The 15099-nt window shown below is 39.7% G+C and overlaps 2 protein-coding genes across 2 annotated transcripts; both read right to left on the bottom strand.

Moving 5' to 3' along the window:
* Nucleotides 1-5447: 5447 nt before the first annotated feature.
* LOC101464063 (tripartite motif-containing protein 16-like) lies at nucleotides 5448-7171 on the bottom strand. Its single transcript, XM_076888803.1, has one exon. The coding sequence runs from the start codon at nucleotides 7169-7171 to the stop codon at nucleotides 5756-5758; it is 1416 nt and encodes a 471-aa protein (XP_076744918.1). The 3' UTR covers nucleotides 5448-5755.
* Nucleotides 7172-10419: 3248 nt separating this feature from the next.
* LOC101473560 (E3 ubiquitin/ISG15 ligase TRIM25-like) lies at nucleotides 10420-12487 on the bottom strand. Its single transcript, XM_076888802.1, has one exon. It carries the CDS (start codon nucleotides 12470-12472, stop codon nucleotides 10799-10801), a length of 1674 nt encoding a protein of 557 aa, XP_076744917.1. The 5' UTR covers nucleotides 12473-12487; the 3' UTR covers nucleotides 10420-10798.
* Between the last annotated feature and the right edge of the window lie 2612 nt (nucleotides 12488-15099).

Below are 15099 nucleotides of genomic sequence, written 5' to 3'. Positions count from 1 at the left end.
TCTTTGTTATCCCAGTAACAATTAAAACTGTTTGTTTTTTTTTTGTTTTTTTTAAAGTGCTGTCCTTTCTAGGAATCATAACTGGGTTTCACAAGGGACGTATCGATCACAGGCGTAGACAGCCACACATTTCTTTGTAAGATTGACATGATGTAAGTAAGTAAGTAAAGTTAATTTATATAGCACCTTTCACAGACATGGTCACAAAGTGCTTTACAAGAAAGGTAAGAAAACACAATACACTCATAAATACATCATAAAAACCATGGTCTATATAAAGCTTTTTGAAGGTCTCCACAGAGTCCAGACATCATAAAAATAGAGGAAGTGCATTCCACAGTCTGGATGCAACAGCTTGGAAAGATCGGTCCCCTCAAGTTCTAAAATGAGTGTGGGGGACCACTAAAAGGTTTTGATTAGATGACCTCAGGTTACGAGAAGAGGTATGTGTACGAATCAAATCAGCAATATTGGAAGGGGTCTGTCCCTGTAATGCTCTAAAAGTTCAAACTATAATTTTAAAATGGAACCTAAATCTGACTGGTTCGACCAGCGACTTTAAAACAGGGGTCATATGAGCTCCCTTGTTCGAGCAGGTCAGTAGCCTCCCTGCAGAGTTTTGAACAACCTGTAGACGAGCTAGCCCTTTCTCGTTTAGACAAGTAAACAGGCTGTTACAGTAGTCAAGTCTTGTAGAGACAAAAGTACGGAATTATGATCTCGAGTTCACTTGTTGACACGATGGATCTAAGTTTGGAAATGTTCCTCAAGTGGAAAAAGCAGGTTCTTACTGATTTAAATGTCCCTCCAAAGAAAAAGCTTAATCAAAAATAACACCTAGATTTCTAAGGTTATGCTTCTATAAGGAACCTAAATCACCTAATCGCTGTTTAATATCAGTTATTGCACTGTCTGGTGCAATAATCAAAGTTTCTGTTTTCTCTGGGTTTAGCTGTAAGGAATTATTGTTCAACCATTATTTAATGTTGGTTAAACAGTCAGAGCGGAGAGCTTATGAACTTCAGAAGGCTTAAATGAGTAGTATAGCTGAATATCATCAGCAAAAAGATGATAAGATACATCAGGAAACTGCCGTATTATCTGGCTTAAAGGAAGAATGTATATTAAAAACAGAATAAGTCCCAGCACGGAGCCCTGAGGAACTCCACACAGCAGCTCTGTAGATTCCGACATGACATGTAGGATGAAAACCAGTCTAGAACAGAGCCAGACATCCCAACCAGGTCTATCAGTCAGTTTATCAGGATGGTATGATCAACTGTGTCAAGGGCTGAGGTAAAGTCTAACAAGACTCGAGCTGTGTCCCAATTCAGGGGCCGCACACTTCAGAGTACCCGGCCTTCGCGGTCTACGAGCGAGAAGACGCAGACACACCACACTGACACCAGTGAACAGCCAGGGAGTGGACATTGAGATAGTGGACTCTTATAGGTACCTGAATAATAAACTGGACTGGAGTCACAACACTGATGCTCTCTACAGGAAGGGTCAGAGCAGACTCTACCTGCTGAGGCGGCTGAGGTCATTTGGAGTACAGGGAGCCCTTTTAAAGACCTTCTATGACTCTGTGGTGGCATCTGTCATTTTTCACAGTGTGGTATGTTGGAGCAGCAGTTTATCGGCAGCTGAGAGGAAGAGGTTGGATAAACTCATCAGGAAGGCCAGCTCTGTTCTGCGAGGCACCCTGGACCCAGTGCAGGTGGTGGGAGACAGAAGGACTCTGGCCAAAATAACATCTCTGATGGACAGAGTCTCCCACCCCATGCATGTAAATGTTGCTGAACTGCAGAGCTCCTTCAGTGACAGACTGCTGCGTCCTCGATGCATGAAGGAGCGTTTCCGCAGGTCCTTCCTCCCTGCAGCTGTCAGACTGTACAATCAGAACTGCTCCCAACAAACACAGATGTTTACATCTGCACTGTAACTGCAACAATTTAATCAACTGATTCGCACTATAACCTGGTTTGCCTCTTATCTGTAGTTATTTTTATTTAATTTGATAACTGTACAGTACTCTGTTTATAGTAATCATTGTCCTTAATGTAAATATGTAAGAAAAATTGTGTATGTTTCTGTTCTGTGTCCTGTTTGTTGTATATGTGTCTTTTTGGCTGCTGTTACAACCAAATTTCCCCTTGTGGGACAATTAAAGGATTATTCTATTCTTCTATTCTAAAAGGAAAGACGCACATGGACTGCTAACTCTGAAAGGAAATAAAGTGTGATTTAAGTCATTCAGTAACTCATAATACATGAACTCAGGAAACTCTAACAGAAACTCACCTCAGCTGCCGCCCCATGAGGGAGTGAAGAAGGAGTTAGCTGTAGGTGAATGCAGTCCTTATATAACTGGTTACAGGTGAGTGCAATTAAGGGCAAGCACCACACCCAATCAAAGGTGAGGAAAAGAAACTAGGTGCATCTGGTGAAGTGAGTGCACTGAAAGGTGAGTCTTTACAACATCTATATGACTGAATAAGAATATTTACATCATTTCCAGTAAAAAGTAGAGAACTGTCAAATATGATGGAGAACCTCCCAGCAGTAGTCTCAGTTATTATGCGTCTGAGTTTTTAACTTCCAAGGTGTTTGTTTAGAACTAAAGTTGAGTTCAAAAAAGACAATTATGATCACTCAAAAGTGCATGCTCGACAAACACGTTGCCAATGTTGAGGCCCAAGGAAAAGACAAGTTCCAAGGTATGGCCTTTTAAATGGGTTGGACCAGAGACATGTTGGACAAAGTCAAAAGAATTGGATACAGATAAAAGTTCTGCTGCAGAGTTTGATGAGGCATCATCAATATGAATGTTAAAATCCCCAAGAATCAAAACTTTCTCCAGCTGGATAATAGAAGATTAGAAGTTCGTAAAATCCTTTAAGAACACAGCAGCAGAGACAGGAGGGCGATAGACTGAAACTGTCATGTCAAACTGTCAAAGATAAAATATGTTCGTAGAGCCAACCTTAATTTTTTTGACTCAAAAGAAGAACAGTTTTTAGTTTTTAGTACAACAGCAAGTCCTCCACCACGGCGACGTAAATGGGAGGCGCCCAAGTAAGAGCAGCCAGCAGGGCGCAGTTTGTTTAGGTGAATAAACTTGCCATCCCTCTGCCATGTTTCAGTGAGAAACAGGAAAAAAAACAGGGAGGGGGGAAGGGGGGGGGGGGTTTCTGTGAAGAGCTTATTCAGAGAGAAGGATTTGTTTGCGATGGAGCGGATGTTCAAGAGCAGAGTCCAACTAAATACTGGCAGCGCAGGTTTCACATCAGATTGTCGAAGTGGGACTGACAGCAAACACCTTGTCCGATCGCATGGTCTCCAGCAGCGCCACGGACCTAGTATTGCATGTGAATTTCTAATTATAAAACGCAAACAACTACAAATGAATTATACTTGTGTAGGGACCCTTCATGTCATATTTCTCCACACCTTAAAATTAGGGAGGTTTCCTATGATGCACTGAGCATTTCTTCTTCACTCTGTTCACTCTCTTTTTGTTCCTGCACCACTTGTTACAGTCTAGCTGAGTAGCTGACTGTGTGAAGTATGAATAGTAGACCCAAGAGCAAACAAAATGGAACATGGAACATAACTTGAGTTAACAAAAAGTGAGCTGTTTAAAGCGGCTGATGGAGAAACACAAAGTAATGCACAAGGCAAAAAAAGACGAGAATAAACAACAACCGAAACTGGGGGAAAATAAATAAATAAATAAATATGAAACTTGGTATAGATACAAAGAGACCTGGACCATGGAGACATGGCACAAAAAACCACAGATGACCTGACACTGAACAAAGGAGGACAGAGGACTTAAGTACACAAAAATATAATGAGAGGATGGGGAACAGGTGGAAACACAGCTGGGACAAATCAGACCTAACTAGACAAGGGGAAGAAATCTGGACACACTGCATACTGGACAGAGACTTTCACAGTAAAACAGGAAGCAGAATGGAATGCAGACATGACAACACAACCTTGACAACATAAGACACACAAACATAAAACACAAAGGGTGAGGGAAACTTAAACACAGGGGCAGAAGACACAAGGAGAATCTGAAAAACAATAAACTATAACGGAAACTTAGGTTTAGTGGAAATGAACTTAGAGAACCTAAAGTACTTAAACATAAACCACAAACATCAAAATAAGCTAAAACTCAAAATGCTGGGTCAAAAAACCCAGGATTATGACACATCCATATTCTTCCACTTAAATTAGTGTAGACCTACAGTTAGATTTGGATGTCTCAAGACAGGTCTTGGTCTCGAGACTTTGATGTGGTCTTGGTCTTGTCTTGGTCTAGACGGACTTTGGTCTCTGTCTTGTCTTGGTCTCACTGTCTCGGTCTTGCTGTCTCAGATCTAAATAGTGGTAAGGAGATTTGGAGTCAACAGTATCCATGACACACAACGTAACGTTCGATGATGTGTCATACGCAAAAGCATCAGCTCTAAGAGCCGTGCTTAGAGAGTGCTTTGTAGTGAATCAGAAGAGTCGACTCTCATTGAGCGAGAGCCGGCTCCTCAATTAATTTCCTTTCGTTGCTCAGCTCTCACACAGTGGCTCAGCTATGCTCCAATCCTTCCATATTGTGGCCAATCACATGCGAGGATATAGGATAATATCATTATGTGAAAAACAGAGAGGGTGAGAGACGCGACAGTCAAGTGGAGCGTGCGTCTGTCCTCTCAGTAAGTGAGTGAGACAGTAGACAGCAGTGAGGAGGGCTGTGCGAGTGCATCGCAAAAACACATAAATATGCCTGACACCTGTAAACGAAGCAGCATCTGGCTGCAGTTTATAGACTTTTTTGTGTTGGTCTCGGTCTTGGTCTAGTCTTGGTCTCGACACCCTCTGGGCTTGGTATTGTCTAATGTACATTTTTAAGGTTATACTTTTTTTAAATTTCATCATTATTTGAAATTGTTGAATGCTCCACTTTAAATGTCTCTTTACAAAAACCTCCATTCATCATGTTAGTGATATTTTATTTCTTGGAACAGGAAACTTTAGTGTACATTGCTCACTTTATTTCACAAACAGCAGTAAATAAAAAATCATCATGAAAACATAACTGAAATTAAACATTTTACAATCCACCAACTTAAGTATAGAAATAAAAACTAAGTTGAAAATGCAAACATCACAATAACCCTGATTACAATTATCTGATACATAATTATTTTTTTCTGTAATTTTAAATACACTGAAGTTATTTTCATAGGAATTTATATTTATGGGAGTTTTTTCTGCTAATGTTACAACAAAACACTGGTTAAATATAAAATATATAAGAAATGAATATTGTTTGCCAAATAAACAGTTTTACCTGAATAGCTGGTGAAAACAAGAAAATCAAAGGAATTAAAGAACACACTTATATCCATAAGCATTCATCTCTAACAGGTGCAGGATAGATAAACACATCTCAACAAGTAGCACATGGCATCAAATTTTACTATTTTATGTTTATTCTCTTCTTGAGCTCACACACCTCAGCAGTGTGTCCAGCACTTTGTGGAAGCCACAGTCCAACATAGAGAGGCTGAGTGAACCTGGTCTGGACTCTGTGGAGACGATTCATGGTCTCAGTGATGCTGTAGAAAGAAAGAGTTCCTGCCCTGTGATCCAAATATACTCCTATTCTTGAGGATAGAGGGCCTGGGATGGGAGTGGAAATGTTGTTGTGTTTGAATTCATAACCGCTGCCTGAAACTGTTAATTACCAGGATTTGTCATTCAATCCAAATCCACATTCCTCTCTGGTCCCTCTACGGCCGATATCCTTGTATGCAACAGCTACTCCAACAGTCCCGTTGCACTTCACCTCCCAGTAACAGCGTCCAGTCAGACCCTCTCTGCTCAGGACCTGCCACCATTCAAGGAATTTGTCTGGATGACTTGGATATGACTGGTTTCTACTCATCAGTGTTACTTTTCTGTTGCTGTCACTTAGTGACATCAGTGTGTGTGCTGTATTTGGATCGAGAGTGATCTGACAAGAATGTTTCAAAAAGTCGTGTCTGGTTTTGGGTTCTCCTTGAGGCAGTAAAATATCTGCTTTGGTCGTTCCAACTGAGATTTTTGGCCATTCATCACTGAGAAGAGCCTTCACTTTATCTCTGGTCCGTGACACAGATGCAGTCACATCATCAAAGTACTGCAGAGTAAGATTGTTGTAGGTGGGTACGTTTGTAGATGCACTCAGATGTGACAGTGAGGAGTAGTTTTTCAGAAAATGGAGGTGATCCTCTGTCAGTGAGAGCTGCTGCAGTTCAGCGTCTCTCCTCCTCAGATCTCTGATCTCCTGCTCTATTTTCTCCTGAAGCTCTTTGACTCTGTTCTGTTCACATTTTTGCTTGGATCTGATCTTCTGCTTCACCTCAGAGCTTTTTTTCTCAATGAGACTGATCAAATCTTTGAACATCTTCGCACTTTGCCTCAAAGCTTTATCAGTAGAAAGACTTATAGCCTCAACTTCCTCTTGAAGCACCTTCACATCTTTCTCTCTTTCCTGGATTCTCTGTTGGACATTTTGTCGATTTGTTTCAAGATCTTTCTGTTTCTCAGCTCTTTCTGCTGCAGCTGACACTGTGACATGGTCTTTGTGTTCATCCATTAAACAAAGAAAACAGATACACTGCTGATCAGTGCGGCAGAAGATCTTCATCACCTCATCATGGCGAGGGCAGATGTTCTCCTGAAGCTTTGAAGCATCATTGATGAGCTTGTGTTTCTTTAATGGAGCTATGTTGTAGTGAGGCCGAAGGTGCTGCTCACAATAAGAGGCCATACACACCAGGCAGGACTTGGAGGCTTTCCGCTTCCTTCCAGAACAGAAATCACAGGCCATGTCCCCAGGTCCAGCATAGGCATGACCAGATGAAGCAGATGTGAGTCCTGCTTTTAGATCTTCCACTAGCTCACCTAAAATTATGTTTTTCACCAGGACAGGCTGCGATTTGAAAGTCTGCCTGCACTGAGGACAGCTGTGGGTTTCCTTCTCATTCCAGCAAGTTTCGATACAGGTCATGCAGTAGCTGTGCCCACAGGGAATAGTGACTGGATCCTTTAGAAGTTGTAGACAGATGGAACACCTCAGTTTTTCTCGATACAGCTCAATTACTTGCTGCGCCATGTCTCCTCCGCTCAAACGACGTCTTACTTTCTGTTTCCAGAAAAAAGCCATTTTCATGCAGAGACACTGACCTGAGCAGATGGAAATTCTTTGCAAATGTTTTTGTTTTGCATCTTATCACATGACCGGCAGATCAGTAATGTCTGAAGTAAATAGTCTATAAACAGGGAGGAGCTTAAAACGGTGTGCTTCATTCCAGGAAAGGAAGTATTCAGATTGGTGTGAAACTGAAAGTGTTTCAGATGAAAACAGAATTGTAATTGTACGTTTACATTGGAAACTGTTACTCAAGAATTCACTAGGAATACAATTAGCAATACTAAATATTAGTAACATTCAACATTGATCCCTTTATGCCTTTATAGAGAAATATTAAATTGACTCAAATTTATAGGAAAAATGGACTTGTAGTTGTCAAAAAATAAACATTTTAGTACATTTAGTGTCCATTATATAATTTTAAATACTGGGAATGGAGCAGAATAGACTGGAGCCAATACAAGTTTAGAATAAGCTTAACAGTTGATGTGAGACATCACTAATGCTGAAGAGTTCTTTCAAGTCTGGCTTGAAACATACGGAATATACAGATTACAGGTCAAGCATTTAACATGTTAATAACAAATATAGGCCTAATTACTTATTAGAAAGCAACTTTCACATCTCTGTTTAGGTAAATGTATTATGGTTAAAAGATGCTTTGTTATCCCAATAACAATTAAAACTTTTTTTTAAAGTGCTGTTCTTTCTAGAAATCATAACTGGGTTTCAGTAGGGACGCATCCATCACAGGTGTAGAAAGCCACACATTCCTCATTATAAAACGCAAACAACTACAAATGAATTATACTAGTGTAGGGACCCTTCATGTCATATTTCTCCACACCTTAAAATGAGAGAGGTTTCCTATGATGCACTGAGCATTTCTTCTTCTCTCTTTTGACTCCTTTTCTGTTTCTGCACCACTACTGTATTTAACACTTAGCAGTTATTAAACTCTCTTCGGTAGTTTGCCTTTTGTCTTGTCTCTCTCCTCTCTTTTCTTTCTCCTCACCCCCAGCTGATCATGGTGGAGAGCTGCTCCTCCCAGAACTTGGTTCTCTTGGAAACTTCCTCCTGCTAAAAGGAGTTTTATCTCCCTGCTGTTGCCAAGTGCTTCCTCATAGTGACTGAACTAAATGTGAATAAAACTGAACTGAACTGAACTGAACTGACCTGACATGAAGTCATCATGGGTATAAATATCCTGTGAACCAGCCAAACAGCTAGACATCAGCCAGAGAAGGTAAATATAGAGGACAGTAACAAAATATCACCAATATTAACAGTATTGGAACTAAACAATGATAGAATTAAATAAATAGCTCATAATGGGATGAAAATCAAAACAGGAATCCAAGCTCAAAATACAACCTAAAAAGAACTCAACTTAGAAAATGTTTATTAAAAAAAAAAAGAAAAGATAAAATCATACTGAGAATAAAGATTAACGCAGAATGGGGAAGGACAGAACATCGGCAGAACTGGGAAAAAAATACTGCAAACTCTGTAAATATTACTCTAAAACACAAACAAAATAATTAAAAAAAAAATAATCCAGACTCCTGAAAACTCAAAACACAGGAATCAATATATATGGCTACAGCTGAATCAAAACTACTGACTCATCCCAGAAACTAAATAACAAAGAATAATAATAAACTAAACAAAACTGTGAGACACAAACCCAGGGGCAATGACAAGTTCAGGCCTGTCAATGAACAGTGGTGCTAGAGGGCAGTAGCATTGGAAAATATCTGCTGGTGTCAGAGTGAAGGGCACATTATTCCACACTTAAGTTTATCAACTTTTTGTTTTTCATTTTCTTTGTTTAAAACACAAAAAAGGAAGAAAGAGGAAAAGAGAAAAAAACAAATATTTTTGTTAATTATTTGAGCTAGAGCGTATGGATATTTCCTTTTTCTCAACTTGTCACATGACTGTGATAAGAGAGGGTGTGCCTAACGCCTGAGGTGAACAGTCTGTAAACAGAGAGGTAAATAGACGGGTGTGCTTAATTCCAGGAAAGGGAGCAGTCAGATTGGTGTGAAACTGAAAGTAACTTTTATAAGATATCTTTTTTTCATTTACAAATATAACAAATAAAAAAACATAACATTGGGGTTTGCCACGCGAGACATGCTGCTGTGCAGTCCTCCAAGATCTTTACACTTTTATTTATATAACGCCAAATAACAACGGTTGCCTCATGGCACTTTATATTTTAAGGCAAGACCCTGCTGTAAGATGGAGAAAACAGAGAAACCCTCAACAATCAGAAGACCCCCTATGAGCAAGTGGTTTGGCAACAGTGGGAAGGAAAAACATCTTTTTTTTAATAGGACACACTTGTGTACACACAAAGCCTGAAGAAATCCATCTTTTTTTTTTCCACGTGGATGGAGAGCTTTAAGGTTTAATTCATCTGGCCATCACTCCACGACAAGATCTGCTTTGCAGGTGCTGCAGTTTCACACTCTTGGGTAGCTCTTTACCTGCCTGCAGGGAGTTACTGATAACAGATACAACAACATGAAAGTATGACTCAGTCCTGCCTTTCATCAACGGTTCAGAGTGCCGATGATGTAATGGTGTGGTGAATATATTCTTGGCATGCTTTGGGCCCTGTAATACCAACTGAGCATTATGGAAAAAATCAGCCTACCTAAGCAGGCAACTCTCCATATTGTCAATAGGGAGCAGAATTCTTAACAAATATATCAGTTTTCCATCTGATATATCATACAGACATATGGCTAATATAGAGTAATGGATCTAAATGATCATCAGTTCCAGAAATCTGTTAAATCCCTTTTGGAAAATCTTTTATGAAATGAAGTAACCTTGAAAAATCCCAAAATATACGTGTAAAATCCTTAATCAATTCCAAAGCCCCTACATCAAAATTTACATGAATTACTAATTAATAACGGACAACTCGTCTGTTATATTTAAATTTCTTTCCAATTCAACTTTAACATCCACATCCTCCTACTTAAATTAGTGTTGTAGAGCTATGTATGTTTTTAATATTACACTTTTTTAATTTCATCATTATTTGACATTTTTAAATGCTCTATTTTAAATGTCTCTTTACAAAGTTTACATTCATCATGTTAGTGATATTTTATTTCTTGAAACAGGAAACTTTAGTGTACATTGCTCACTTTATTTCACAAACAGCAGTAAATAAAAAAAAGTTCATGAAAACATAACTGAAATTAAACATTTTACAATCCACCAACTTAAGTATAGAAATAAAAAGTACATTAAAACTGCAAAAACCATAATAACCCTGATTCCAACTTATCTGATACATAATTATTTTTTTCTGTAATTTTAAATACACTGAAGTTATTTTCATAGGAATTTATATTTATGTGAGTTTTTTACAACAAAACTGGTTAAATATAAACTATATAGGAAATGAATATTGTTTTGCCAAATAAACAGTTTTACCCAAATAGCTATTGAAAACAACACAATCAAAGAAATTAAAGAACACACTTATATCCATAAGCATTCATCTCTAACAGGTGCAGGATAGATAAACACATCTCAACAAGTAGCACACGGCATCAAATTTCACTATTTTATGTTTATTCTCTTCTTGAGCTCACACACATCAGCAGTGTGTCCAGCACTTTGTGGAAGCCACAGTCCAACATAGAGAGGCTGAGTGAACCTGGTCTGGACTCTGTGGAGACGATTCATGGTCTCAGTGATGCTGTAGAAAGAAAGAGTTCCTGCCCTGTGATCCAAATATACTCCTATTCTGGAGGACAGAGGGCCTGGGATGGGAGTGGAAATGTTGTTGTGTTTGAATTCATAACCGCTGCCTGAAACTGTTAATGACCAGGATTTGTCATTCAATCCAAATCCACATTCCTCTCTGGTCCCTCTACGGCCGATATGCTTGTATGCAACAGCTACTCCAACCATCCCGTTGCACTTCACCTCCCAGTAACAGCGTCCAGTCAGACCCTCTCTGCTCAGGACCTGCCACCATTCAAGGAATTTGTCTGGATGACTTGGATATGACTGGTTTCTACTCATCAGTGTTACTTTTCTGTTGCTGTCACTCAGTGACAACAGTGTGTGTGCTGTATTTGGATCGAGAGTGATCTGACAAGAATGTTTCAAAAAGTCGTGTCTGGTTTTGGGTTCTCCTTGAGGCAGTAAAATATCTGCTTTGGTCATTCCAACTGAGATTTTTGGCCATTCATCACTGAGAAGAGCCTTCACTTTATCTCTGGTCCGTGACACAGATGCAGTCACATCCTCAAAGTACTGCAGAGTAAGATTGTTGTAGGTGGGTACGTTTGTAGATGCACTCAGATGTGACAGTGAGGAGTAGTTTTTCAGAAAATGGAGGTGATCCTCTGTCAGTGAGAGCTGCTGCAGTTCAGCGTCTCTCCTCCTCAGATCTCTGATCTCCTGCTCTATTTTCTCCTGAAGCTCTTTGACTCTGTCCTGTTCGGCTTTTTGCTTGGATCTGATCTTCTGCTTCCCTACAGAGCTTTTTTTCTCAATGAGACTGATCAAATCTTTGAAAGCCTTATCACATTCTCTGAAAGCTTTATCAGCAGAAAGATTGATAGCCTCCACTCTTTCATGAAGCGCCTTCACATCTTTCTCTCCGTCCTGAACTCTTTGAAGAAATTTTTGTCGATTTCTTCCAAGCCCTTTCTGCCTCTCAGCTCTTTCTGCTGCAGCTGACACTGTGACATGGTCTTTGTGTTCATGCATTAAACAGAGATAACAGATACACTGCTGATCAGTGCGGCAGAAGATCTTCATCACCTCATCGTGGCGAGGGCAGATGTTCTCCTGAAGCTTTGAAGTGGCTTTGATGAGTTTGTGTTTCTTTATTGGAGCTACGTTGTAGTGAGGCTGCAGGTGCTGCTCACAATAAGAGGCCATACACACCAGGCAGGACTTTGAGGCTTTCCGCTTCCTCCCAGAACAGGCCACATCTCCAGGTCCAGGATAGGCATGATCAGGTGAAGCTGTCAGATGTTCTACTTTCTTTAGGTCCTCCACTAACTCAGCTAACATGGTGTTCTTCACCAGAACAGGCCGCGGTGTGAAAATCTCTCTGCACTGAGGGCAGCTGTGTGTTTCCTTCTCATCCCAGTAGTTTTTGATACAGGTCATGCAGTAGCTGTGCCCACAGGGAATAGTGACTGGATGCTTTAAAAGTTGCAGACAGATGGAACAGCTCAATTTTTCTTGATCCAGCTGAATCGTTCGCTGTGCCATGTCTCCTCAATGTAAGTAACGTCTCCCCAGATAAAAGCTGCTCTTGTCTCTTTTATATAGAGACACTGAGTGTGGAAATTTCCTGTTTTTCCACTTATCACATGACTGTGATAACAGAGGGTGTGCCTAACGTCTGAGGTAAACAGTCTGTAAACAGAGAGGGGCTTAGAAAGGTGTGCTTCATTCCAGGAGAGGCAGTCATCAGATTGGTGTGAAACTGAAACTTTTCATGTTTTTGATTAAGATGTATTTGTAGGTGCTTCAAGTCTTTGTGCAATACTTGCAGGCTGGTTGGTAGGTTGAAGCCCATTGGTTTTCCTTACTTATTTGCAATGTATATTATGGGGTTATTTCATGTTTTATTGTTCTATTACTGAAAATGATGAATTCAATTAGTATTGTCTGTATTTTCTAACTGTTAATGTGAGTTTTTTGTATTCTGATTTAAACAAGAAAACAAGCCTCTATTTAGAGGATAATTTTCACTCTAAGGTTTTAATTGTTTTTTTTAAGAATGCAATTTGTTCAGAATAATAATAAAGAATAATAAATGACCTTTAAATATATTTCTACTTTGTCTTGAGCTCATTTTGCCACACACACCACATATGAATAATGGCAGTCACTTAGTTTTTACAGTAGTTTTTAATACAGCTCATGCAGTAGATGTGCCCACAGGGAATAGTGACTGGCTCCTTTACAAGTTGCAGACAGATGAAACAGCTCAGTTTTTCTTGATGCAGCTGAATTACTTGCTGCGCCTTTTCTCCTCATTCAAATGGTCTCTCTTTTCGTTTTTAGATAAAAGCTGTTTTCGTCTCTTAATGCTGAGACACTGAACTAAAGCATATGGAAATTTTCTGTTTTGTATCTTATCACGTGACTCTGTCAAAGAAGAGGGTACGCGTAAACAGTGCAGAGAGGAGCTTCCATCCAGGTACTCAGATTGGTGTGAAACTGAAAGTGTTTCGGATGAAAACCGAATTATAATTGAATGTTTACACTGGAAACTGTTACTCACTGTTTATCTACCCGCTGTTGCCAAGTGCTTGTTCATACTGAGTGAAGCAAATACAAATAAAACTGAATTTAACTGAACTGACCTGAAGTCATCATGGGCATGAATTTGGACCTTAAAGACTTCAGTAACTTTTCAACTTCAAACTTTTCATTTATTAGTTAAATCCTGGCAACACATGTCACATTTTTTTTTAAATTTTCAATCTGTGTTCAGATCACACCACAAAACTGAAACTGCTCTCATCAAAAACACAAACTACCTCCTCACTGCTGCAGACTCTGGCCATATAAGTACCCTCACTCTCCTGGGCTTATTACATTGTACTTAACTTATTTATAGGGCGATCGTCACTCAAGAGTTGGCAGTTCGTCTTGTAATCGGAGGGTTGCTGGTCCGAGCCCCGGCTCGGACAATCTCGATCGTTGTGTTCTTGGGCAAGACACTTCACGTACCGCCTACTGGTGATGGCCAGAGGGGCCGATAGCGCGATATGGCAGCCTCGCTTCTGTCCGTCTGCCCCAGGGCAGCTCTGACTACAACTGTAGCTTGCCTCCACCAGTGTGTGAATGTGAGACTGAATGAAGAGTGGAATTGTAAAGCGCTTTGATGATCTTGAAAAGCGCTATATAAATGCAATCCATTATTATTATTAATGCTTAGCGTTCATCCTCCAGCTTCACTGTGTTTCTATTATTTTAACCATAGCTGTGTGGCTAGCTCTATAAATACTACTCTAAAACACAAACAAAATAATTAAAAAATAAACCAGACACCATATAACTCAAAACACAGGAATCAAAATATAGCTACAACTGAAAGAATGAAGACTACCAACTCACCCCAGAATCTAAATAACAAAGAATAAGGAACACTGGGACAAAAACCCAGGGGCCATGACAAGTTCAGGCTGGTCAGAAAGAACAGTGGTGCTGCAGGGCAGTAGCACTGATGTCAGAGGGAATGGCACATTATGTCACATTTATTACCTTTATTTTCTTTTTGTTTTGTTTTTTTGACACACAAAACATAAAAAAGGAAGAAAGAGGAAAAGAAAGAAACAAAATCTTCTTTTTATTATTACACTGTACTCTGTCCAGTTAGCAGTGTTCTTATATGCTGTACGTTTACAACACAACTATTAGTGTCAGGACCAAAGCTCTGAGTAGTAAACACTACTGATACAGTGTTTAGTGTATTTTGAGCTACAAAAGACTGAAAATGAGCTTTAGAGGAGATCCTTCTCTAAAGCTCGATTCTCACGTGAACACTGTGGTAAAATCCTGCTTCCAACTGAGGCAGCTGTCAAAGATCAAGCTTCTTTTGGTCAAACGCAACCTTGAAAGAGACATACATGCTTTTATATGCTCTCATCTCAACTACTGCAGTGCACTTTTCATCCAACTCACCCAGGCCTCCATTGCTCACCTTCAGCTGATGCAAAACGCCACCGGTGGATTTTTATCTTGTGCAAGCAAGAGCTCCTTCACTCACCGTTTTAAAACACACTTTTACTCCCTGTCCTTCAACCCAGTGTCAGATGTCTGTGATCTTATGTTACTTTTATGTACTTGTTTATTGTTTAACTTCAACTCCTCTTTTCTGTTTC

This window comes from Maylandia zebra, linkage group LG10, assembly GCF_041146795.1.
Source record: "Maylandia zebra isolate NMK-2024a linkage group LG10, Mzebra_GT3a, whole genome shotgun sequence".
Lineage (NCBI taxonomy): Eukaryota > Metazoa > Chordata > Actinopteri > Cichliformes > Cichlidae > Maylandia > Maylandia zebra.
This window is presented reverse-complemented; position numbering and strand designations above follow the sequence as displayed.